The 27,726-nt window shown below is 37.5% G+C and overlaps 2 protein-coding genes across 3 annotated transcripts; both read left to right on the top strand.

The window, feature by feature from the left end:
• The first annotated feature begins 12,692 nt into the window (after positions 1-12,692).
• On the top strand, positions 12,693-18,640 carry LOC115974343 (probable LRR receptor-like serine/threonine-protein kinase At2g16250). Its single transcript, XM_031094658.1, has 4 exons — positions 12,693-15,168; positions 16,272-16,397; positions 17,036-17,058; positions 17,527-18,640. The coding sequence occupies exons 1-4, from the start codon at positions 13,355-13,357 to the stop codon at positions 18,117-18,119; spliced, it is 2,556 nt and encodes an 851-aa protein (XP_030950518.1). The 5' UTR covers positions 12,693-13,354; the 3' UTR covers positions 18,120-18,640.
• A 2,907-nt stretch (positions 18,641-21,547) lies between these two features.
• On the top strand, positions 21,548-23,846 carry LOC115974344 (probable rRNA-processing protein EBP2 homolog). 2 transcript variants are annotated; one of them, XM_031094661.1, is made up of 2 exons: positions 21,548-21,673; positions 22,683-23,751. In XM_031094661.1, exon 2 carries the CDS (start codon positions 22,692-22,694, stop codon positions 23,565-23,567), a length of 876 nt encoding a protein of 291 aa, XP_030950521.1. In that variant the 5' UTR covers positions 21,548-21,673; positions 22,683-22,691; the 3' UTR covers positions 23,568-23,751. The 2 variants fall into 2 exon arrangements, with proteins under 2 accessions (XP_030950521.1, XP_030950519.1); XM_031094659.1 differs by having other exon boundaries at positions 21,549-21,660; positions 22,683-23,846.
• The last annotated feature ends 3,880 nt before the right edge of the window (positions 23,847-27,726 follow it).

The raw sequence follows: 27,726 nt of genomic DNA, 5'->3' as shown, positions 1-27,726 counted from the left end.
CTTTCACATTAAACATTATGAATGGGTCATTTTGTATCAAAATTAAAAAAATTATATCAAACACATAGCATAAAATTATACAACAATTAAAAGTTAATTTAGATTCAACTTGAATTCTGATTGTATTTAATCTTTAATATAATAAATACATATATAAATATATGGTTTTTTATTGTATAAAATTTGGACAAAAAGTTTTCACTGGATGCTATAATAAATGCCAAGAGACATATTACTTTTTATGTTTTTCTACAATCACACAATTTGGCGCAACTTAATAATATGTGTGGTTAATAAATTATTTTTTCGCATAAACCTGTAATTTTTTATTTACTATTTACGGTCCCAAATATTAAGATTAAGATTGTGCCAAAAGTTGTGTGAACACAATTTCTTTCTCTATTTTTGTAGGACTGAACTGAACTTAACTTATGTTAGAAGGGTTGAACACCCCACAGTCTTTGCTGGGTGTACAACTTTTCCATGACCCTTTTCTTTCCAATGAATTTTGAAAACGATGTTTTTACTTTTTAGGTGGGAGTCATTCGTATTATAATATCCAATGAATTTTCTAATGACGAGTATCTTTAATTACCGCCTTTAAGGTGTATTTGGATTTTGGAATTAATGTCTTTTGATTCACTTTTTATTATTACTTATTTGTTTATTTTATTAAAAATGAACAAAAATATATTTATTTTTATTAAAAGTTAAGGTTTTATAAAGTTCTAAATATAAAATAAACTAAATAATCTTTAAAAAATCTAAACCGAATACATAATTGGTATTGTAATTGTGAGGACACAATTTGTAACAACCCATAATAATGTTGGGTTCGCACGTAAAAAGGCCCAAACAATATCATTTATAAAGCGTGGGTTTGAAAGGTTAGGCCTTGGTCACAAGACAGTGGTTTTTTCGTGGTGTTCATACATAATTAAATCGTGTTCCCTCTAGGAGTCCTTCTCTTGGAGGCGGGCTAGGAGGCTCTAGTTTTTTGCCATTTTTTCCCAGTCTCTGCTCTGGTTTGCTTACTTTTCTTTTTATACTAGCCTGTATCCCTCATCCAGCGTCCACATGTAGGTTCGACTTTCCAGGACTGATATTTGTCCCATCAGCCCATACCCAAAGTGGTTCGGGGTGGTTGTAAAAGCTGAAGAGCATGGTTCTGTCAGGTGTAGAGTATTGAATGGCAGTAATGGCAGCTTTCCCTTTGTCCTTGGTCGTCATACTATCCAGCGTCTCCTTCTTTATTGACATAGATATTTTAGATTTTTTTCCGAACTGTTCCTATATCTTTTTTGCCCTTCCTTCCAGGGGGACCTCGAATATGCCGAGGACAGAATCATTCTCGGCTGTGTCTCAAGACTATTTGGACTTTTATTACCTATCCTCGGCTATACTCTTCCTCAGCTCGAGCCTTGGGCCACAATGCAAAAATAGGTCAAGGCCACAAACTATTGGACCCCATAATAGCCCCTCAAAATCCTACTGTCAGACCTCTTGGTCGGAGAGGAGGGTTTTGGTGATGCCAAGCCTTTATTACGGTTCGTTCAGCTCTGTCCTTCATTAATGTTGGTGTCTCTTCATCTACTTAGGAAATGTGCTAGGCTACGAGACATTCTTTTAGATTTACACATGGTGCGCTCCCGTCGTTTCATTATCCGAAACGCGCTTTTAATGATTTCCCTTTACAAGACCATTTAAATTCGACGGTTATTGACGGCGTGGGGAAGTGGAATGGGTATATTCTCGTTTACAAATTTTCTTGGAAATTTGGATAAATTAAATGCCTCCCGTTTTGCCCTTCATATAAGAAGAAAGGCAAGAGATTACTTCTCTTTCACAGGGACCCTTTTAATCCTTCTGAAATCTAAAATCCTTAGCCTCCTCCAGAGTTTACTTTATCCGCTAGTTTACACCTTAAATTATGATACGTTCGAGATAGGAGCGGAAATTAAGGGACCATACCCTTCCCAGAAATGCCATGTTATTCTGAAACTCAAAATGGCTTGGTCAGGGCAGGGATGGCAGAGACTCAAGATACTTCTCATCCTCCTTTCAGCCAAAATCCGAAGCAGGGGCTCGTCGCGTCAAATTTTTGGTGCGATTGAGTTGGGGTCACCCATTATCAATACCAGCCGCTCTCTTATGAGCATAGCTAACATGGCACCAGTGTGTTAGGAGTCAAGACTGACGCAGAGACAAAGTATCCCTGCTTCTTCCTCTCTTCCTTCACTGGTGCCTCCTTTTGCCTCCCCTTCTTCTTCTTTCCCATCACCAGATCCATCCTGGTACTTTTCCTTCTTCCTCTTCTTCTCCTCTCCCACCAAGGAAGATCCTCCTCTCAATATGGGTGCTACTGGGGCAGAATTTGGAAAGACTTGGGAGCAGAGCTTAAAAAGATTTCTGGCTGTTTGTTTGTTTTGTTTTGTTTTTTATTGTTTTTGTAATTCGTTTTCTATATAGGCTTGTTTAAGCCCTTCATTGTACGTTGTAATACCTCTTTATATTAATAAAAATCATCATTACTTTATTTCGTATACTTTATCTCTTCTTTTTGAAATGGTTATGCCGTGAATAGACGTACTACCATGTGACTTCTTTTTTATTTTTATACTATGAACGATGCTTAGGGCCGAAATCCCAGTTAATAAAAAGACCTTGCTCTGTGCTTATTGAAACTATCCAGCATAATAATGCCGATTTGAACAAATGATACTTAGGGCAGAAATCCTTATTAAGAAGAAAAGAAAAAGATGTTATGACGAGCTTATTAGAGCTGTCTGGCAAAATAACGCCGATCTGAGAAAACAATACTTAGGGCCGAAATCCTTTACCAAGAAAAAAGATGTTATTATGAACTTATTGGAGATATTGCGTACAATAAGACCGACCTGAAAATGGGTTGTTTACCCCAAACTTGAACGAGATGATGGCTGAATGCTCGATACCGTGTAGGAAGTAATCATCCAAGGATATATAACCCAAAAACTGAACAGCCCCTGCAGGTCGCTGAGTAATAAGGCGTTTCGCCATCTTCCTAATAGCTTTCATAGCTTTAACCTTTCCTAGTATTTGGTCTGAGGACTGAGCGACTTAGAATTTTTCTTAAGTAGCTGACTTTTCTCTAGGTTTGAGTCTGAGGACCATGCAATACCTTGGTTCTGTCCAAAACTTGATTTTTTAAGTAATTGGTTTCCCCATAGGTTTGAGTCCGAGGACCATGCAATACCTTGATTCTATCCAAAACTTGATTTTTAAGTAATTGGTTTCCCCATAGGTTTGAGTCCGAGGACCATGCAATACCTTGGTTCTGTCAAAAACTTGATTTTTAAGCAGTTGGTTTCCCCATAGGTTTGAGTATGAGGACCATGCAATACCTTGGTTCTGTCCAAAACTTGATTTTTAAGTAGTTGGTTTCCTCATAGGTTTGAGTCCGAGGACCATGCAATATCTTGGTTCTCTCCAAAACTTGATTTTTTAAGTAGTTGGTTTCCCCATAGGTTTGAGTCCGAGGACCATGCAATACCTTGGTTCTGTCAAAAACTTGATTTTTAAGTAGTTGGTTTCCCCATAGGTTTGAGTCCGAGGACTATGCAATACCTTGCTTCTGTCCAAAACTTGATTTTTTAAGTAGTTGGTTTCCCCATAGGTTTGAGTCCGAGGACCATGCAATACCTTGGTTCTGTCCAAAACTTGATTTTTTAAGTAGTTGGTTTCCCCATAGGTTTGAGTTCGAGGACCATGCAATACCTTGGTTCTGTCAAAAACTTAATTTTTAAGTAGTTGGTTTCCCCATAGGTTTGAGTCCGAGAACCATGCAATACCTTGGTTCTGTCAAAAACTTGATTTTTAAGTAGTTGGTTTCCCCATAGGTTTGAGTCTGAGGACCATGCAATACCTTGGTTCTGTCCAAAACTTGATTTTTTAAGTAGTTGGGGGAATTAACCCCTCGGCTATGGCGCGGGACCTTGGTTTAGGGGGATTAGCTCCTCGGCCAAGCCCCTATAACCATCCGTGCTGCTGACGCTACGAAGCGCAGCCCCTAGTGAAGAAACGTAGCCCCTAGTGGGATTTTATGCTAAAACACTACATCCGGCTGTTGGAAATGATGTGAGTGATTGTCTCAACCCACCACCTGTGCCAAGACACAAGCCTTCCCCACAGAAGGCGCTAATTGTGAGGACACAATTTGTAACAACCCATAATAATGTTGGGTTTGCACGTAAAAAAGCCCAAACAATATCATTTATAGAGCGTGAGTTTGATAGTGGTTTTTTCGTGGTGTTCATACATAATTAAATCATGTTCGCTCTAGGAGTCCTTCTCCTGGAGGCGGGCTGGGAGGCTCTGGTTTTTGGCCATTTTTTCCCAGCTTCTGCTCTAGTTTACTTGCTTTTCTTTTTATACTAGCCTATATCCCTCATCCAGCGTCCACGTGTAGGTTCGGCTTTCCAGGACTGATATTTGTCCCATCAGCCCATACCTAAAGTGGTTGGGGGTGGTTGTAAAAACTGAAGAGCATGGTCCTGTCAAGTGCAGAGTATTGAATGGCAGTAATGGCGGCTTTCCCTTTGTCCTTGGTCGTCATACTATCTAGCGTCTCCTTTTTTATTGACATAGATATTTTAGATTTTTTCCCGAACTGTTCCTATATCTTTTTTGCCCTTCCTTCCAGGGGGACTTCGAATATGCCGAGGACAGAATCATCCTCGGCTGTGTCTCAAGACTATTTGGACTTTTATTACCTATCCTCGGCTATACTCTTCCTCGGCTCGAGCCTTGGGCCCCAATGCAAAAATGGGCCAGGGCCACAAACTATTGGACCCCACAATAACATAACACTTATAATTTGTTGTGAAAATGTTGTGAACGTAACACTTTATTATTATTATTTTATTGTGTTTATATGTTTATATATATATATATAGGTTTTTATTGTGTTTGTATATGGAATTATATATTCTACCATTCAAATAAAATATAATATTCAATAATTTTAATGGATGATTTAAATATAAAATATATTTTTAATTCAATTAAAATAATATATATAAATTAAAATAATTATGTGTAAAATAGTAAGGCCAAGCAAGCTAAAAGCAAGCAAAGGAATGTTTGTATTTTTATACGAGCATGGAAAGTGGAAATATAGATGTTAAGAGTGGATATGGTCCCAAATCCCAATAAAAAATTAGCATTTTTTCAAATTTCTACTTTTTTTTTTTTTTTTGTTCGTTTGGTGGTACGTCAAATTCAAACGACAAATTTTTCTTTAAATTCTATATATATATATATATATATATGAATTATTATAGTTAGATTTTTATTACAATCTTAAATAATAAACTAAACCATATGGAGTTTGTACTTTGCACGGACTGAGCACGCGCAATTAATAAACTGACACTAGTTTTTTTTTTTTTCCTAAATCGTGCATTCCAACTTTCTTCTATTTTTTTAACATTTAGGTTTTGTTTGGTACATTTATTTATTTTTTTTTAGAAAATTTGGTATACTTACTTAAATACACGTTTTCAATTTTTAAACAATATTATATATATTTTTATATATTTTTTCATTCACACGCATTTTCACATATATTTTCAAAAATATGTTTTCAATTTTTAAGTGTATGTACCAAACATCTTCTTACAATTCTTAAGAATCTTGGCAAAATCCATATTTTGTGTTAGTTTGGATATAAAAACGCGATTGCGTTTGTGTTGGAGGTTGCGTTTTTTGTGTGGGTCCCATGCACTGTTCACGGGACCCACAAGTATGGATTTTAGCAAATTTTTCTTTAAAATTGGGTCCCACGGTACTATTCACATATTTAGAAATTATTTTACTATAGTATATTCAGTTTTCAATAATAAACAGTATCCAAATAGACCTTTTGTTTCTTTGGATAAATCCCAATAATAAAACCCCCAAAAGTTTTCTACTTATGACAAATTAAACATTTTCTTTTTAATTTTGCTATTTAAAACCTCACATTTCATAAACCTTGGCAATCTTAACTAATATGTTCATAATCATACACGTTAAAAACTACACTATAAAATATGTTCTTCGTAGTCACTACTTCACTATTATGTTTAAAGTTTTTTTTTTTTTTTTTTGATGTTGTCCTCTCCCTTTCTTTATAATTTCTATCTAGTGTGGAGAAGAAGATAATCACTATTATGTTTTTAAATACATATTTTCAGTTTTTAAGTGTATGTACCAAACATCCCCTTACAATTCCTAAGAATCTTGACAAAATCCATATTTTGTGTTAGTTTGGATATAAAAACGCGTTTGTGTTTGTGCTGGAGGTTGCGTTTTTTGTGTGGGTCCCGTGCACTATTCACGGGTTCCGCAAGTACAGATTTCAGCAAATTTTTATTTAAAACTGGGTCTCACAGCACTATTCACACATTTAGAAATTATTTTGTTATAGTGTATTCAGCTTTCAACAATAAGCGGTATCCAAACAGACCCTGTGTTTCTTTAGATAAATCCCAATAATAAAACCCCCCAACAGTTTTCTACTTATGACAAATTAAACATTTACTTTTTAATATTGCTATTTAAAATCTCACATTTTATAAACCTTGGCAATCTTAACTAATATGTTCATAATCATACATGTTAAAAACTACACTATAAAATATGTTCTTCGAAGTCACTACTTCACTATTATGTTTAAAGTTTTTTTTTTTTTTTGGATGTTGTCCTCTCCCTTTCTTTATAATTTCTATCTAGTGTGGAGAAGAAAATAATCACTCGTAACAAAATAGTGTTGTAGGGGTATAATAGGTGTTAGTGACAATTTTTCTCTCACCAAATAGGTTATTTTGGTAATGATTTTTGGTAAATATGGATGAAGTATTTAGATTGTCATGATTGGTTTTGGCTTACTTCCAAAAAAAAAAAATTAACTGAAGGTCTCATTTTATTTTAAAAACAAAAATACTGAAAATAAGTCAAACCCATTATGATTTATATATTTTAAGATTTAATATGGTAAAAAGAACATAATTTAATTGTCACATAAAAAACTATATATATATTGTAAGGACGCGTTTCGTGGCGGACCGTAACAGTGTCGGGTTCGCACGTGAAAAGGCCCCTAACAATATCATTTGTAGAGCGTGGGTTTGGAAGGCTAGGCCTTGGTTGATAGGCGGTGGGTTTTTCAGGGGATTCCTACAAGGTTAAATGATCGTCACCTCTAGAGTACTTCTCATGGAGGTGGGCTGGGAGGCTCTCGTTTCTTGGCCATTTTTCCCAGCCTCTTTTTAGGTTACTTATTTTTCCTTTTATATTTGCCTGCGTTCATTGTCCTTCGTCCACGTATTGGATCAACCTTTCCTAGATTGATACTTGTCCCATCAGCCCATATTCAAAGTCGTTGGGGGTGGTTGTAAAAGCCAAAGAATGCGGCTTTGTCAGGTTCAGAGCATTGAATGGCAGTAAGGGCTGCTTTCCCTGGATATTTTAGATCTTTTTTCCGAGTTTCAGTTTTATACCATTTTTACCCTTCTTTACGAGGGGGAACTTTGGGTCTGCCGAGGACTGAACTACCCTCGGCGATACCCAAAGTCTATTTCGTTGAACTTGGGCCATAATCCTCCTCGGCTTGGCCCATAAATCATTTACACCCTACATTAGCCCCTCAAAACCCGGCTGTCCAACCTCTGGGCTGGACAGGGGGGTTTTGGTGACGCCAAACTTCTTCCTGTGGCCCAATCCATTCGGCCTATTAAACACGCTGGCGGTTCCTCATATGCCCAAGAGATTCACCGGTCTACGAGATAGTTTTTAATTTCGCGCTTGAGGCGTTCTTATCGCTTGGGGTATCCAAAACGAGTTTTGAATAATCACTATTTACGAGACTACTTTAATTCGACGGTTTATTCTGATGGGGTGGAGAAGTGGAACCGGCGTGTTTGGGTTTGCTGATTCCTTTGGAGATCTGAACCTATTAAATGCCTCCCGCTCCGCCCTCTGTATAAGTAGGACAGGAGGAGGTTATTGTTTTTACCAAAAATCCCTTTTCATCCCCCTGCGACTCTGGAATACTTAGCCTCCCTTAGGATTCGGTTTACTCGCTGGTTTATACGCTTAATCGTAAAATACTTTACCATAACAACAAGGGATGCAAAAGCCCCACCCCTCCCAAAAACGCCACGTTCCGATAAAGTTTATCATGGCTCGATCGGGATAAGGATGGCGAAGACTCAAAACCAACTTCATCTTTCTTTCAGTCAAAATCCGAAGCAGGGACTCGTCACGTCAAACTTTCGACGTGACGGAGTCGAGAACACCCAAGACCGTTACCACCCGGCTCCTCACGAGCGTACCTAATATGGCACCGGCGTGTTAGGAGTCAGGGCTGAGGCAGGGGCTAAGCGTTTCTGCTTCTCCCTCTTTTGCTCCTTGGTGCCCTCCCCCTCCCTCTTCTTATTGTCTTCCCAGCACCAGTTCCGCCCTGATGCTGTTTCTTTTCTATCTTTTGCTCCTCTCTTTGTCTCTTCATCCCTCTCTCTTCTTCTCCTCCTTCTTTACTCATGTCCTCCATTTTCTTTATTCATCCCCTTCGTCTTCGTCATTGATTTCTTCCTTACTATTTCCTTCTTCTTCATTCATTTTCTTTTTTAAAGTGAGTCCCTCTCTTAGTATGAGCAGCAATGAGGCAGAGATTGGAGAAACTTTGAAGACGAGTTTAAAAGACGCTTGACAGTTTACCTTTCTGTACTACAGATGTAATGGTTGCTTAGGCAGTTTACATTTTGTATAGGCTCGTTTGAGCCCCTTTTTGTATGTTGTAGCAATTTTTCATATCAATAAAGATTGTTGTCTACCTTGTTTCGCATATTATGTCTTTATGTTTTCATAAATTTGCAAGCACTGCTCGGCACAATGATATAATATCTAAATCAATGACGACTAAAACCAAAATACTCGATAATAAATAGATACCGCCATAACTTTAATAGAAATTCTTGGCCTAATAAGGCCGATCAATGAAGAGTAATACTTACCCCATGCTAGCCGAGGTGAAAAACGAAGGCTTGATGTCAGGTAAGGAATAGCCATTTGAAGATATGGCACCCACCAAATGAGCGGCCTTCTTATATGACTAAGCGCTGGGGCGTTCCACCCCTTTCCTTACACCTTTATTGGCCTTAACCCTTTATGGTGTTTAAGCCGTGGATGAAGTGACCTGGCATTTTTATCAAGTAACTCTTCTTATGAGATTCAAACCTTTTCTTATCCAAGTGTTTGGTTTTTCCATTGGCTTGGGTCCGAGGACCATACAAGGCCTTGGTTCTGTCCAAAAACTTGTAATTTTTATAATTCTTCGTGCTTGGTTTCCCCATAGGCTTGAGTCCGAGGACCATACAAGGCCTTGGTTCTGTCCAAAAACTTGTAATTTTTATAATTTTTCGTGCTTGGTTTCCCCATAGGCTTGAGTCCGAGGACCATACAAGGCCTTGGTTCTGTCCCTGGGCCCTTGTGCTAAATCGGGCCTGGGCCGTGAGTTGACTGGGCCCAAAATTAGGGGGTATTTCCGTATTCTCAGGCCACGCGATACTTTTTGGGCGTCCCAGTATTCGAGGTGCGCCTTCTCGAGACTCCTCTAACTTCAGGGTTGCAGACGACGTTGGAAATCGAGCCAGAGACATTTTGTCTGTAGCGTTCCTTGGGACGCTGCGTGAATTAAATGCTACTATTTTATCTTTTGATATAAAACAGGAGAGAAAGTTACTTTTCCTACGCACAAATCCTTCAGCTTCCTCCTTTAGGAAATCATGTTTGAGGCGAGGGTTAGGGAAAAAGAACTTTCTCCACCGCGGAGGCGCCGTGTCCTCCCAAGACTCGAAGGAGTGATGCACGGGCCAAGAAAGCATAAATTTAAAGAGAAATTTACACTTCTACGGAGGGGGGAGGGTGTCTCCCCTCCTTTCAGTCAAAATCCGAAGCAGGTTCTGGTCATGCCAGATTTTTGGTATGTCCGAAGAAGGAATTTCCACCATCAGCACTGTCTACCTTGCAACCGGCAAATTCTTGCGGGGGCTTCCCAACTTCCGGCTCCCTGCGCCTTTTCTGTAGACGGTGTTAGCCTGAGGTCAGGTTCTTTTGCTGCCTGAGTTATGGGCATGCAGAAGTGTCGAGGAATAGTTTCCTTAAACAATAACTTGGCGCAGTAGCCAACCTCTCCTCTGAGCTGTCCCCACGGCCTTATCTCCACTCGCTTGTATTTTCCTTTACTTATGTAGTCAGCTTTAATGTAAGCTTGTTTCAGCTTTTCATTGTACACTGTACTGTTCTTTTGTCTTAATAAAATATGTGTCTGTTTCTCCATACATATCTTCCTTCTCCGTAACCACTACTTTATACATGAATATTAAATGCAAGCTTGCCCTTAAGGATATTCCAGGCAGAAAAAAAAATGCTTTAACACAGGTTCCTTCTAATTTAAACTCACAAATATTATCAAGTATAACAATGACAACTTTCAATAAATTAAATTCCTGGAACTAACCGGGATGAGCGCTGAGTATTACGCGATGCATGCTAGACCGATGTTCGAGAACGATAATCTCTAAATAATTCGTCTGAAAGGGTAGCTAAGTAGCGAGGGACCTTGGTTGTGCTTTTGGGGTAATATGTTGCGCCGTATCGCATCAACCCCTTTGATACTGGGGATCCGAGGGTAGACCGAGGAATCCGCGCAATCAAGGTATTAACCCGTCTGCTAACGCGGAATTCCCTTCGGAGGGATTTCGAGGTTTACGGGCCGTAGTTTTTTTTTTTTTTTCTTTAAATGGTTGGTTCCTCATCCAAGTAGTTGGTTTCCCCATAGGCTTAAGTCCGAGGACTATGCAATGCCCTGGTTCTGTCCAAAACCTAGTTTTCATTACATCCAGGTAGTTGGTTTCCCCTGAAACTTGGGTCCGAGGACCATGCAATGCCTTGGTTCTGTCCAAAACCTAGTTTTCCACATCCAGGTAGTTGGTTTCCCCTGAGGCTTGGGTCCGAGGACCATGCAATGCCTTGGTTCTGTCCAAAACCTAGTTTTCTCCTTGTGCGGGATCTTGGCTTTAGGGGAGTTAGCTCCTCAGCCAAGCCCCTAGAGTTTATCCATACGGTTAACGTTGCAAGGTACCTAGTTTACTCTTTACAGGGGACCTTGGCTTTAAGGGAGTTGGCTCCTCAACCAAGCCCCTAATCAAGAAACGTAGTTCCTAACAGAACTTTATACTTAGAACTCTGTAACCAACGGCTAGACATATCGGAGAAACTCTATCGACCCACTTCCTATACCAACACACAAGCCATCCCCACAGACGGCGCCAATTGTAAGGACGCGTTTCGTGGCGGACCGTAACAGTGTCGGGTTCGCACGTGAAAAGGCCCCTAACAATATCATTTGTAGAGCGTGGGTTTTGGAAGGCTAGGCCTTGGTTGATAGGCGGTGGGTTTTTCAGGGGATTCCTACAAGGTTAAATGATCGTCACCTCTAGAGTACTTCTCATGGAGGTGGGCTGGGAGGCTCTCGTTTCTTGGCCATTTTTCCCAGCCTCTTTTTAGGTTACTTATTTTTCCTTTTATATTTGCCTGCGTTCATTGTCCTTCGTCCACGTATTGGATCAACCTTTCCTAGATTGATACTTGTCCCATCAGCCCATATTCAAAGTCGTTGGGGGTGGTTGTAAAAGCCAAAGAATGCGGCTTTGTCAGGTTCAGAGCATTGAATGGCAGTAAGGGCTGCTTTCCCTGGATATTTTAGATCTTTTTTCCGAGTTTCAGTTTTATACCATTTTTACCCTTCTTTACGAGGGAGAACTTTGGGTCTGCCGAGGACTGAACTACCCTCGGCGATACCCAAAGTCTATTTCGTTGAACTTGGGCCATAATCCTCCTCGGCTTGGCCCATAAATCATTTACACCCTACATATATATATATATATATATATATATTTTTTTTTTTATAGATTTCCCCTTATTTATTTTTAAGACTCAAAAGATCATAGAAGGTGATGTTTACTCAAACTTTAAGCTTGAGCATTATCACATCTTTTGTAGTAATCAATTCTACGATACTTTTATAAAAGATTTTTTTTTTTTTAGAATCAACTTTTATAAAAGATAAATAGGAGCAGATAGGGATGGAGTTTGGAAGGACTAAACTGCCATTTGATTATTTGAGATAAAAGGATACCATTAGAAAAGTATTAAATCTTTTTTTTTTTTCTCTAGAAAAGTATTAAATCTGATTCCACTCCACAAGTGAAAGCTTAGTATCATTAGCCCAATAGATTGGACCAATCATACAAAAAAAAAAAAGATTGGACCAACCATACAGCATGTGCATGATGAAAAGTAAGTCTAAACTAGGAATTTCACCCAAATAAAGGAAACCCAATAATTCATCTCATCTCATGTCACTCTCTCTCTCTCTCTGTCTTTTTTTTTTTTTTGGGCTACGTATTAATCTCATAAACCATTCAATAAGGTTGCCACTATTACGGCAAGTCGGCGACAAAATCAATTTCAAAGTTTCCAATCAAGAAAAAAGAAAGAAAAATTTATATAAGCTTTGAATTGTCAGATATCAAAGACACTTCAGTCACATTCAAAATGCTATCTACTATTCCCCAAAAAAAAAAGAAAAAGAAAAAAAAAAGCTCTCTACTCTCTATTATAATCAAACAAACAACTCACACCCACACACCAGTGACCACCTTCAATATCTGAAACCGGCATTTTTACTATTACTATTCTTCTAGCCTTAAAAGTCAACTAAAAACCCAAAACTCCATAACCCTATATAGCCATTGGTTAAACCAGAAGAGCTTAACACAGCTCAAAGTCACGTTTCATTAATTAGCTCCGGTGAGTCTGAAAGTGACACAGTTATTGAATTTGGCTGTGGCAGAGAGCCCTGGCAGCTGGGGTACCACCTTTTGCCATTAATGTCTTGTACACACTCTCTCTCCTTAACTCCAAAGCCTAATCTTTATACACGTTTTAGTCTTTAAATGTATTGCAAACTAAGATTATATAGCGAAAAGTTTTGAAAAGTTTGTAACTTTATATATAGATATTTTAGTTAAGAATTCAGTTGGGTTGTTTAGAACAACATAGAATGCAGAATCAAAGCTCGTGATTTGGAGGTTGGAATTTCGCAGAGTACATTAAATACAGGCATTATCTGGTACTATTTTTGTGTACATGTGAAGTTATTACACACCAAAACGAACCTTCATCTTCATACACCACCACCTCGATGAACATGAACTAGTTCAGTTCTTCTTCTTGTACTTTCTTCTTCTCCGCATTATCAAACTAAGCCATGGAAGAAGAATCTCAACGAGCTCTGCTTATTAAGTCAGCAATATTCACGTTCGTGTTGTTCCAATGCGTTTTAGCTCAACAACAAGAGCACCTCAACTCAAGCTTTGAACGCTCGGCTTTGCTTGCGCTTCGGTCATCTTTGGGGCTCAGAGCCAAGGACTGGCCCATCAAGCTCGACCCGTGTAGAAACTGGACCGGGGTTCGGTGCAATAACAGTCGGGTCACTGCAATCAACCTGTCCGGGTTGAGACGAAGCCGTTTTGGGATTCTAAATCAACAGTTCGCTGTGGACTCTTTGGCCAATTTGACAAGCTTGGTGTCTTTCAACGCTTCTGGGTTTTCGCTTCCGGGGCCTATTCCTGACTGGTTCGGCCAAAGACTTAAAGCACTCCAAGTGCTCGATCTAAGGTCTAGCTCAGTTACTGGGTCGATCCCTCCATCGCTCGGTGGATTGAGTACACTGAGGTATTTGTATCTGTCAGGTAATAACCTTACTGGTAGTATATCTTCTTCATTGGGAAATTTATCTGAGCTGTTAATTCTTGATCTTTCACGGAATTCACTTACTGGGTCATTGCCTTCTGGTTTTGAGTCTCTTGCTAAACTCACAAGGCTTGACCTTTCTTCAAATTACTTATCTGGGTCAATTCCAGATGGGCTTGGTAATCTTTTAAGTCTTGAATACTTGAGTCTTTCTGATAATAGTTTCACTTCGATACCGGGTGAATTGGGTAATTTGTCTAGATTAGTTGAGCTTGATCTTAGCAAGAATGCTTTGTCCGGGTCATTGCCTGTGGAGTTGAAAAGGTTGAGGAGATTGAGGAGGATGGATATTGGGGTCAATGTTTTGGAGGGTCCATTCCCGGATAGTATATTTATGAGTCTTGGTTTAAATAAAAACGCTACTTTTGCTGTGTTCAATCTCTCAAACAATCGGTTTTATGGTGCTTTGAATTTATCATATGCTGGGAAGTTTAGTTCAGTTGATTTTTCCGGTAACTATTTTCAAGGCAAGGTAGTTGATGCTGGTCAAAGCAGTGCTACTCTTGATAGAAATTGTTTACAGTTGGTGCGAAATCAGAGGAGTGCGGATGATTGTAGACAGTTCTATACCGACAGAGGCTTACTTTTTGATAATTTTGGAGACCCAGAACAGAATCAGGTAGCAGAACATAATTCAAAGACCAAGAAACGATGGATATATATAGTAGGGGGCCTAGTTGGTGGGATTGGCTTCATTGCACTTTTAGTGTTGGTCATGGTACTACTCCTTAGAATGTGTGATAAGGGCACTGCAACTCAAAGGACTGCAAATGTAGGGTCTGTTCCAGAAGGAGACAACGTTTCTCTACCCAAGGATCTTGCCAATTTGACAGGTGTTGGAGAAATATTTACCTATGAGCAGATGCTCCACTTCACTGGTGATTTTAGTGAAGCAAATCTTATCAAACATGGCCACTCTGGAGACCTTTTCCGGGGGCTTATGGAAGGTGGGATCCCTGTAGTCATCAAAAGGGTAGATTTGCGTTCCTTCAAGAAAGAATCATACATGATGGAGTTGGAGTTTTTCAGCAAGGTTTCACATACCCGGTTGGTTCCACTATTGGGGCACTGCTTGGAGCATGAGAGTGAGAAGCTTTTGGTTTACAAAAGTATGCCAAATGGAGACCTGGCTAATTCCTTACACAGCTTTATCTCTGAGGATGGCAGTTCACAGTCTCTGGACTGGATCACAAGATTGAAAATTGCGATAGGAGCTGCTGAGGGCCTATCCTACCTACATCATGAGTGCAACCCTCCCCTTGTTCACAGGTATCATTGAACTTTCTTATGGCTATCGTTGATCTCTCTTCGTTCATATAAGTGAAACCTTTCGAATTTCTTGACTTTCTTACTTTTGATATCATCCATCATATATGGTGATTTAGAAATCTCATATTATGAATCTGCCTGTTGGCAACATAGATTGCAATTATTTGTTCTGTCAAGAAAATTAGCTTGTCCCATATTAGCTTTTCTCTGATTTAATTTCTCAATTAACCTGCTTGTCTGCTAGCGAAGTAAGTGCTTAACTGGCTATTCAATCATGTCCTAGGGAAAGGCCCTTATGGGTGGTGCTTTTGGGCCATTTAGGATTGGTTGATTTACTGTGATATCATTTTCTCCAAAAAATAATAAACATTAAACCACAATTCTAGGTTGAAGTATGTACTTAGGATTCTTGACATCTGTGTACTGGTCCCAACCTTTCTGGAGCTTTTGCATTAAATTTAACTCAGTTTTAGCTGCAAATTTGAATCCAATTTATTCAAATGAAGAAAAAACCTGAGTGTGCATGCTGATAGCCAAAAACCTGACAGTGAATATCGTCTTCCTTTTTGGGGCGAATATCATATCAAATCATCATACAGAGAAAGTTTGAATCTTTTGAGCTCTTTTCTGCAAGTTTAGTAGGACATTATCATCTGAATGATGTACAAAATTTGATAATTTGTATCATAAGTTGATGTTTTCTGTTCTTTATGTAAAGCTGCTTATATAGTCACAAAGGATGGCTTCAAATTGGACCTTTAGTTCCTTTTAATGGAAAGAATTAGCAGTATACACTGGTGAAAAGAGATGTGCTCCAGTAGCATGCTAACAAGATTATATAGAAATGCTTCTTAAATGCTTTCATTTTGGTCATTTTCAATTATTATTATTATTATTTGCTCAAATCAGTCAATCTCAATTAGCAAAATTATATACTGTACTTTTCACATGTTTTCATTTGAGTCAATTCCAACCACAATTTGATTTTTAGTCAGAAATTAATTGCTTTGCAAACATTATCTCTTAGCTTTTCTAGCTTTATTTAGAACCATTGTGCCCAGTGGTGCAAATATTAAATGAAATAATATTTTTGGTGGTTGAAGAGATATTCAAGCAAGCAGTATCCTCCTTGATGATAAATTTGAAGTGCGGCTTGGAAGTTTGAGTGAAGTTCATGCTCAAGGGGATTCACACCAGAATGTGCTCACAAGGTTCTTGCGGAAGCCACAGTAAGTACTTTATCAATTATATATTTTCTTTGCATTTTCAAGTTGTGCATGCCACATGGTGCAGAACCCTCCCCCCCCCAAAAAAAGGGATTCTTCTTTTGCTTCAACATTTGCTGAGCTTAACCTAGAATAGATGGTCTGGAAGAGCATCATTAGCAGCAACAACCTGGCATGTCATAATCTTGATTGATCTCCAGAAATTATTGTCTTAAAAAACTCAAGAAGAAAATAAATCAGAATATATTAGAAATATTTATAACATATTGGGGCCATGAAATGGGTCAACTTAGCAGTTTACTACTTGTAGTACAATAGATAACTCATGAGATGTGGGACTGAATCTGTTCATCTCTCACTTTGTTGCAGGTAGTTTATTACATGCATGAATAGCAACTTTAAATGGATGTAAATCCTATACACACACACATATATGTATGGTTTTGATTATTTGCCTCCATGAAATCAATTACTTAAAAGGAATGTTTAGTCCAATATAATTATGATTTAGTTTGGACTAAAATTAAATCTGTCTTTTGTGCACATTGCCATTTTTATTACTTTAATTTGTTTCCATGGTTAGATATATTTATTGTGTTCTGTCCAAAGGTGTAACACTTTTTTCTCTGTCTCATGTGCAGAATCTCTGAACAAGGCCCTTCTGGTGTGTATATTCTCCTACATTTTTTGGATATTCTTTATTTATTTTATCTATTTGTCAACATACTAAAACATAATTTAAATACGCTTCCTCTTTGGTCGATCATCCTTTATAAACCCTACCTAGCCATTCCTCTAGGAATGAACTGTAAACTCGTGTCTATTAATTCATGGCCCAATAGTCTAGACCTCTGGGAGAATAATCTGAAGCTTAAGCAATGAGCTTGCTACTACCCTCACAGAGAATATATATTACTTCCCCTTCGTCTTAAAAGTTTAGGGTGGTTCACGCTTTACTGAAGCAAGTCTATTATTCAAAGAAAGTATTTCAGCTTAGAAGAGTGGTGAGGAGAGCGGGCCATGTAGACTTTTAATGTATCTGGCATTTCAGTGTTTCTTTCTCTTTCAACTGCATAATGATTGGAGAAGAAAACTAAACAGTTTTTTGTTTAATTTCTTTGGTGATGGACAGGCTCATCATCAGCATCCTGTGCTTATGATGCATACTGTTTTGGGAAAGTCTTGCTTGAGCTTGTAACGGGTAAGGTTGGCATCAGCAAATTTGATGATGCTACTACAAGAGAGTGGTTGGAACTGACGCTGCCCTACATCAGCATATATGACAAGGAACTGGTAACTAAAATTGTTGACCCATCTCTGATAATAGATGAAGATCTATTGGAAGAAGTATGGGCTGTAGCAATTGTGGCCAGGTCATGCCTTAACAGCAAGCCTTCCAAACGCCCTGCAATGAAACATATCCTTAAAGCATTGGAAAACCCTTTAAAAGTGGTTAGGGAGGAGAGTTCCAGTTCTGCAAGGTTGCGAACAACGTCATCTAATAGATCTTGGAGTGCTGCAATCTTTGGTAGCTGGCGGCACAGCTCATCAGAGAGTGCCACCATTCCAGGCCAGACTGGCACCGGTGGTCTAAAACAGCCAGTGAGGGAAAACTCCCATGGCAGTGGCGGGCAGGAATACTCATCTTCAAATAAAAGGTTATCCAGTGAAATTTTCCCTGAACCAATTGAAATGCAAGACTTGGAGAGGCAAGATGAGCATTAAGCCGAAAAGGTGTTTGTTGCTCTTTATTGATGATATTGCAGGCTGCCCAATTTCCTGCCTGCTCAACAGCATTCTTGGACTACAACCTTTTCCAATAGCCTTTCATCTAGGTCCAAAAGCCTTTTGGTATTTATACCTTGACCTATCTGATGAAGATTATCTGATGGGGCAAATATTGTTGAGGCCAATGAAAATGGCTAATGAAGTGTGTGCTGTATATTGAACCAGACTCTTTATCGGTTTTGAAAGCTTGTTTATTGTCTACACAAGCAGCAATTTTTTCTGTGTAATGGTGCTTTCTCATTGATGCCATACGTAGAATATTAGATTGTAATGGGTTAGAATTTCTTGCGGTATTGTTGTATTTTACATACCTAAAAGAAAATTACCTAACCGTAAAAAACGCATTGTTGTATTTCCGAGCTGCTCAGGTATCAAGAGCAATTTGATATGTACCTTTGTAACTTATGAACATTCTTCTGTTGTTAAAAATTGGAATATGGTGGCCACGACTTCCAGCATGGATAGCTATTTGAATGTTGGTACAAGTGTACAACACATTCCAGCATAAAAAAATAAGAAGATAATTTTGAGTTCAGGCGACTCTGAGCATGGCGGATTGACAATGTGTGGTGGCGTTGGTAGTCTGTGGACTGGGGCTGTAGCTCGAGAGCTTCCGGTGGAAAAGTTTAGGGATTGAAAAAGTGCTTGAATCATATGTTATTGTTTTGATCCAGATAAATTAAAATTAATATGCTATAGATAGAGATTATGAAAAAAAAAAAAAAAACTAAGTGATGAAGAAGGGACAATGCATCCTTAGAGATTTTCGTCAACCACCAAGAGTTTTGTAATTTAGTGGCATTTTATCTTTATGCTCTCATTTATAAGAAATATAGTTCAAATCCCCCATTTCCCATAATTGTAACTATAAGATTATCAAAAAAGAAATTTTCTTCAATCAAACTAGTTGAGTGAAAAATCATTGTTTAAGTTCATTAGTAATAGTATCAACAATAGAAATTAACATAAAGACCAAAAATGAAAATGCTCACTCATTAAACTTTAAAGATCAATAATCTATTTTATGTACTAGTAAAATTTAAGAAATTTTATTCTAAATTCATCCCATTTATTTAAAAAAAAAAAAAAAAAAAAAAAACCCAAACTTATACCAGATACAACCATTATCTTATTATGAATCGGATGGATCATATTGTAGTGGACCCTTTTTACAATATTGGGTTGGGCTGCCTCCTGCGGTATTGAGCTCAAGTATTTTAAGTAAAAGAGTTGAGATTGGTCCAATTGTAACTTACTTTGATCCAACTTATGCACAAACTATGCCCCTTTTGCTAGTTTTCACATACCTATGATAGGCAAAGCTATTACAGGGAGTTATAACAGGCAGGTATAATAAAGGTAACACAAGAGGAAAACTAGTCAAGATAAATAAAAAAGGGAGTGGTAGGAAGTACCCTCCATATACAAAAAAAGATAATAGAAAATACTAATAATGGGTTTCTTGGATTAAGAAAAGGGGAAAGTCAGTTTGTCACACCAAGTGACACTATGGAGCTTGAAACTGAGAAGGGAAACTACTTCTCAATGCAAATAATCTCCTCAGGAAGTGAAATTAATTGTTTTGAGGGAATGGGCCTAAATGGTTTATGTTCAATAGTGGTTCTTTTCCTTTGATAAAGAGCAGGACTTTGAAAGGAAGAGAGGGAATCAACCTATTGGTACATGCTTGCCGATCTAGCTCTCTATTTTTTCTTTCCTTCTTTTTCTAATTTTTCTTTTATCTTTCTTTTTCCTCTCTTTTCTCAATGCTTGTTTTCTATTCTGTGGTTTTCTTTTAAGTTCCTCTCCTCCCCTTCGTCCTGATCCCTGTGCACGGCTAGGGTCCCCTTTTTTATAGTGCCTGCCGTGATCGAATTTTATTATTTTAGCCCTTAACCACCTTTGTTTGGTTTGAGTGTACTTACCGACCACCACTGGTTTATCTGTGTTAGCTGTACTACTCCTACCACTAGACAAAGAAGATTATTTTGTTTGTTTGTCTGCCGTGGCACCCTTACCTATTACGGTGTGGGTGCTCTCTCTTTATCTCTCATGGCATGTACCTAGTGATTCCCACTTACCCTTACTTCTTTTGGGCGGTATGTCATCTCAGCATGACATTTCCCCCAAAAGAACCTGAGTAGGAACCTCAAAATAGGTTTTTCCCCTCTCCCCATTGCCAAACCATGCTTTCTTACTTCTGACCCATAACTTCACCATGTCTTATATTGGCTGGGTATAGGCTGGTGATGCCTGGCTCTTACATGTGCTTTACTTCTATGTTCGTTTAAAGCTTGCCTGCTGCTTACGCGCTTGCCGTGATCTGGAGACCTGTCTGCACATTCTGCCGGCCATTCTTGGCTTCTTATGGCATGGGCTGTTTGTTGATCTTATATTTTCTGCGCCCTTGCTCCCTTTGGGGCTGGGCTTTGTCAGAGTGTGGGCTTCCTTTTCTTTAACCCATCATTTTACTCTTTCCGTAGCCTTGCCATTGTTTCTTGCCATATCACTCTACTATTTTTGCTATGATGTTATTTGGTCTAAGCCCGCTGGGCTTCTTTGGGCTTGTTACTTATGACTTAGTATAGTCATTTGGGCCTTTTCGATTGTATTGCTTGTGGGCTCTTGCGTCCCATTTGTTTTCTCTTGGCATACTTGGTCCATTTGCTTTCCTTGGACTTCCTTGACTCTTTTCCTAACTCTGCATTCCCATGGGTTTTTTACTAACTTCTTTGAACTTTCTCGGCCCAATTACCTTATCCTTCATTCTTGGGGTTCATGGGTCTACCATCAACCCCTTACTTTTTTAGTTTGCATTACATTGGGCCTGCTGTGGCCCATTCTCACTTTTTCACATCATATACTGCCCATGAGTTTGTTATTTCTCTCTTTCCGAGCTTCTTTAAGCCTGTTTGCTTCCTCAAGACCCATTTGTCTATTTCATAGACATGTGATCCATTATTCCTACCGCTTGGGTTTAATGGTTTTTTCTATCCATTTACCAATTCTTTTTTGCCCGTGTTGCTGGGCTTCTTTCTATTTGGATTCCCCAAAACGATTGTCAACATATATCAAATTGAGTTAACCTAAAATCGATAATTTTGAAAATTTTTAAGCATTTTACACTAAATTTTTTATTTTTAGAATCAAATTAAATCATATTTAAAAAGAGAAAAAAAAAACTACACAATTAATTATATTATAGAAAATATATTTTTTTTATGTGTAAATAAATTAACAAAATAAAGATATTTTAGTTATTTAAATCAAAAAAGGGGGAAAAAGTAAGAGAAAAAAAAAAGAGTTTCAAACCTTTATTATATTATCTAATTTGGGTGGGCCAGAAAACTCCTGAACCCGATCCATTTCCATCGCCCTAAACGGCTTAACCTAAAACCCTTTGTCTCTCTCGTTCTCAATAGTCAATACTCTCTGTTTCCACAAAACGCAAAACCCTAAAGCAGCTCTCTCTCTTCAGGTTCGATCTCCGAGTAATTTCTATGGCCCATTCTCTTTACTCACTTTAACTATACCTGTTCCATTAAGATTGTTCTTGTTTCATTTATATATATTTTTTGTTTTCTTGCTTTAGCTCTTGTCTGCAGCTTTAGCTTGGTACTGGTTTTGTATGAAGATTGTGTGTAATATTGTCTCATTTTGTGAAACTTGGTAGTTTTTTTTTGTGTGTGTGTACTTGATGAAATTATTTTGATTATTATGGCTTGTATTTAATTTAATTTTGATATTAGTGTTTGGGTCTGTGATTATGCTGTTTTTTTTTTGGGGTTAGGTTCTCAATGTCACCTTATGTTGTTGGAAACTATTCAGGATTTGCTTAGTTCTTTGTTATTTAGTTGAATGGATGCTGCATTCTTTGTTATTTAGTTCTTTGCTTAGTTCTTTGATTAGTTGGTAAACTATTGGAACATGAAAAAAGGCGTTTATTAGAAAATGGCTTGCTGTTTTAATGGTTGAACGGATGCTGCATTCTAAACATGCACGCCTGGGATCGTTAGTAAAATTAGTTAACTATCAACTATCTGATCGGTTTATTGTTTTTTGGGTTCTGCTTGTTGGGTTGAGAGGTAAAAGTTTTGGGGTTTGTATGGTGCTGTATTGTTTTCATTCTGTTTTGTAAGGTGTGTGTAGCATGGCTGCTTGTTTTGTTTTGGTTGTGTTGTATCTACTGTGGTCTTTGTTGAATAAAATTTTCGCATTCATCCCAAAAAAAAAAAAAAAAAAAAGATTAACAAAAACAAAAACAAGAGAAAATGAAAACCCTTTGATTACTATAATTGTAGCCTCAAAATTTTTGGCTTGCCCTACAATTACTATAAAAGGGAGTACACATTTATATAAAAAAAATCAATACTATTATGAATTTATTTAGCTCATGTGATGGTTCTGATATATTCCCCCCCCCCCCCCCCAACAAAAAAAAGTAATGATGCAATGTATTTTCTCCTGCTAACAAGTATGTGCCTCTGTAATATATGTTAGGTTTATTGAATGGGGATATTCGATAAAGAACCGGTTATGTTTGAGGAGGATGGAGAGGAAGATCGTGGTGAGGAAGCATCAGAATCTGAATCAGGGTCGGAAGAAGAAGAAGATGTGAAATTGACTGAACCTTCAAAGAACTCGATATACAACAGGGATAGTCTCCTTGATAAACTTGGAGATATTAGCTGGCCTGAAAATGCTGGGTGGATACACAGGCTCTCCATCAATGTTAATCAAGAGCAAGAGGTGGATGTGAATGATGACCTGACACGAGAGGCTGCCTTCGTTATGCAAGCATTGGAGGGAACTAAGGAAGCCTTTGAGAAGCTTAAGTCAATGAAGATCAATTGTTTCAGGCCCCCTGACTATTATGCTGAAATGGTGAAGACAGATTCCCACATGGAGAAAGTGAAAGGTAAGCTTTTGTCAGAGAAGAGGAAGATTGAGGAGGCTGAGGAGAGAAGGAAGGCTAGGGAGTCCAAGAAACTATCTAAAGAGATTCAGGCCCAGAAGCAGAAAGAGAGAGCTAAGCAGAAAAAGGAAGAGATAGAGTCTGTTAAGAAGTGGAGGAAGCAGAGGCAACAGAGTGGGTTTGCTGTGGGTGAAAAAGATGCTGATATGAATTTGCCCTTTGAAGATGGGAAAACTTTTGAGAGGTCAAATAAGAAAAGACCAGGTGTTGCTCCAGGAGATCGTTCTGGAGGGAAGGCAAAACGAGGAGTTGGAAACCCAAATAAACAGAAGAAAAGGGAATTCAGAAATTCGAAGTTTGGGTCTGGTGGGAGGAAAGGTCTGAAGAAGCAGAATACAGCAGAGACCACAGATGATATAAGAAGCTTCAATGGAGGCAAGGTTACTGGAAATAAGAAAAGGAAGAGGTAATATACAACTTTGATTTTTATTGTAGGTTTGCTCTAAGATTTCAGTTTTTCCGGGAGGGGCTTGTTGTAGCCTACAGAGCTCTATTGCTGATTCTAATATATATGTAAACTTCAATTTTGGGACCCTTTGGCCTTTGTTTTAATGGTATTTCTCTTCAAGTAGCAGTTTGCTTTCTCGTGTTCAAGCTCAGTGTTAACATTGTGGGCATATGTATACCTTATTTTCGAGTCTCACACAAGCCCTGGCTAGTGATATAACACATATCTAGTTTTTTTTTTTTTTTTTTTTTTTTTTTTTTTGTGAAGCCTGATAATCTTATTATTTGTTTAGCTTTCTTTATGGACAAACCAAGATTGTGGATGCATGGCGATTGTCTTGTAGTACTATATTTAACCGTCAAAACTCGGTTGACAATTTGTCACATTTCAAGTCAATAGACCAATTAGATGCTGGCTTTGTATGCAGGAACATGGATGTTAAACTAACCTTATGAATCAGGCTTGACACCTCCTTTTTTCTTTAATCAATTATTTTCTAATTTGTTTAGCTGGATGTGCTTTTTGGCTTCATCAATTCTGTTGTATTTGAAAATACTATGCTCCATCACTTATCAACAAGAGACGTCATTTTTTTTTTTTTTTTTTTTTTTTTTGTGAATTAAGAGTCAACTTATTGGTTGGGCAATCATTGCTGAATGTGCATCAATCGTCATTTGGTTGTTGTGCAGAGCAAGGTTAAAGATATTACTCCAAGCATTGCTCGACCAGCAACTAATTTGCGTACAATTTTATGCTAAACCATTGTCAATGTCAGCATTCTTACTATGTTAATGACATTATAACATGGGGAACAAGACTTGTGTTGGTTGAGTTTTCAATAGGGTGCAGTTATATAATTTATCAGGCGAAAAAAAAAAAAATTTTCTCCATATTAGCAAGATTATCAGTACTGAAAGTCAACCAGAGTTGCGTTAGGAATATATAATCTGGCTTCAATTATCTTTGCTACTATAGTGGATGAAACCAGCCAGAATTTGAGGCATTTATTTATATATTTAAGGTGTGTTTGGATATCGTTTATTTGTTGAAAATTAAAAACTTATTGTTGAAAACACGGTAGCAAAATATTTTTTAAAAGTGTGAATAGTGGTGTGGGACCTAAATTTACATAGAAATTTGTGTTTTGCTAAGTTTGGTGGTCCGTGAACAGTACTCATGGGATCCACTAAAAAAATGCAAAACGCATTATTTACTAAAAACTGAAAATTTTTTGCTGAAAATACTGTAGTAAAATAATAGTGGTGTGGGACCCAAATTTACCTAAAAATCTACTATTTGCTGAGTTTGGTGGTCCATAAATAGTACCTAAGAGACCCACTAAAAGAACACAAAATGCACGGATTGAGCCAAACGCCCAATCCAAACTCATGCTTATTGATACAAATTGAGGCTTTTATATTATAGTAAGAAAGTCCAATACCTTATAGTTCACTGAATTTCCTACCCTATTTCTTCCAACTGCCGACCAGATTGATAAGATTTTAAAACGGAAAAACTTATTTTCCGCAGCTCTATGATTTACATGTGTTGATTGATTTCTGGAATCCAGAATTTTATATTGGTAATTACCAACGACCCTGTTTGGAATGAATGAAAAAAAAGTCTTTCTAAACTTTCTAAGTATTTTACATATTAAATGTTTGTGGGTTCCTATTTTGGTCAGTACCAAGGCTCAAGTGGTTACGAGGATCCTGAGCCTCCAAAGAGTTTTATATTTGTTGTTTGGTGGACTGAGCTTGGTTTATCGCATCTATATTGGGCTGATTACGAATCAATTTATGTGCAAAACATGGGCCCTACAACACATATACACTCATACATGCAAACATATACATATTGTAAAATAAATGGTTGAGGAACAGTAAAGAAATAAATAATAATAAAAAAGCAAGTAAGGGCGTTAGGGATTCTCAGAAAATAAAGTGATATGTCATTATATTGAGTTTTTTAGTACATTGGACTCTATTTCTCACTGGTATATGTCACGAGGTTCAAATAAGTTCAAAAGTCATAGACTTAGATAACTCTTTGTAAGCTACCAAGACTTGTGAGGTTTGAATTCCCTTGAATCCAAGTGTACCCTCAAGCACTTATCACAGGATCCCTCACAGTATCTTCCTCTTTTCTCTATTTTTCTGAGGTTTAATGACTCACTCTAATGCTCCTTTTGCTCTCATTAATTGTTGTTGAATGAATTTTGTTGATGACTTAATCTTTCTTTTATGGTAAATTCCTAGGGTTTTTGGTGTGCCATTGATTCCATCCATTTGCTGCCAAAGGTACCAGAACCAATGTTGTGTCAGCAACATTGGTGATTGGTCCTTTCTTCATTTTTTCATTATATTCTTCTTTTGAGATTTCCCTCCAAAAAGTTTCCAGCTGACCTTCCCCTTTTGGGGGATCCTGATGAGGCTGACTTTTATTTCTCTTTTCAAGGCTTCTAGAGAGACTTTTCAGAGCCCCTTTTTTGGCAGCCTCACCCTTTGTCATTTTTCTTCAAATAGGTAGATTCCTCCCTGTCAACTTGAAAAATCCCAGCCACCTTCCTTCATGGTTCACCTTTCTACTCTTCCTAAGGTACTAGACTTCCCTTCATCAGGTGCTGGTTCCTAAGTCATTATCTATTTCCAAAGCTTTTCTTCTGAGTTGTAGGCGGCTGATAGGACATGTATTTCTTCGTTCCTTGTATCCATGAGCATGCTTCCTTGAGTTATTCAACTCCCAGCTGATTCTTTCCTGCACTTCTTAAGGATCCCCTTCTTGGTTCTGGCAGCTTTAAGGTATCCCGATCCAATCTCTTTCTGGGTTCCTTGGGAGCTCTTCTCACAAAAGCTGGGCCAAGCTTCCTTTGTTTTTTCTTCCTTCCCTAAGGCCCAAGGCTTACCCATTCATGAGCTTGGGCTTTCTATTACCCATTTTAAATAGGTCTTGACTCATGGATTGGGTCTTTCTTATCTTTGGGAGCCCATTAGTTTTGGATTTCAATACTTGTAATATTTTGAACCTCAACAACATTTAATAAATCTTATTCACTTTTATGAATTCCATCCTAAACATATGTTGTTTATATTTAAAAAAAAATACTCCTATTCCCAATCCATACCATTTTATCTTATCATGACTAACATCATGATAAGATAAACATTTATAAACATTGAGTAACTTAAAACTAAACATTTATTCTATTGAACTAAATATAAACATTTGTATGCACTTCCAAATCAAATATTTTTTTTTTATGAAAAGATAGATCACTTATAAACTAAATAAAACAACATTATAGTATTATTATCTAAAGTAACTAATTGACTATAACTACTTAATTGTCATTATAATTTATACTCTCTCTGTTTCAATTTGTTTGTCCTATTTGAAAAGTCAAATTTTTTAAGGGAAATTATTTATTGTCTTGTTTGCCTTATAAAAATGTATAAGTTTACAAAACTACCCTTAAATAAATTTATTAGCTTTTTAAAAAAGAGTTATTCTTAATGAGGCAACTAAAAAGGTGCCCCAATTAAATTGATTTTTTTTAAATATTAGTTATTTTTCTTTTCAAATAGTTTTGAAAATAAAGTAGGGCTATAATAGGAACATTAGTAAACTAATAATTTTTATTTTTAGAAACATGACAATATTTTGGGACATCCCAAAATGGAATAGAAGACAAACAAACTAGGACAAAGGTAGTAATATTCAAGCTTGATTACTTATGTTGTAAACCCAAAGAACATTAGCTTTAGATTTAATGATCTAGGTCATCTTAGTTATCTTATCAAAAATTTCAATTTGGAAAGTATCTTGTTGTCGAATAAGATTTCTAGGATTCAAACCCCGTCTACACCAAAATTTAGTTGGTGTCTTGACCTGATGATAAAAAACAATCATTATGGAGCAGATGTCATAAGTTCAAATTCTATTGTATCTATCAATTTTTTTTTTTTAAGTTGTAAGTTGTACATATATTTAATTGGACTCGAACAACCACATTATTCACCCTACAATTATTGACTAAGGACTATTATTATACGATTCTCACCAAAAAAAAAAAAAAAACTATTATTATATGAGTTTTTCTATCACCATAACAAAATGTCACA

This window comes from Quercus lobata, chromosome 2 (genome assembly GCF_001633185.2).
Source record: "Quercus lobata isolate SW786 chromosome 2, ValleyOak3.0 Primary Assembly, whole genome shotgun sequence".
NCBI lineage: Eukaryota > Viridiplantae > Streptophyta > Magnoliopsida > Fagales > Fagaceae > Quercus > Quercus lobata.
Note: the sequence above shows the minus strand (reverse complement) of the source record. Positions and strands in the feature narration are given on the sequence as shown.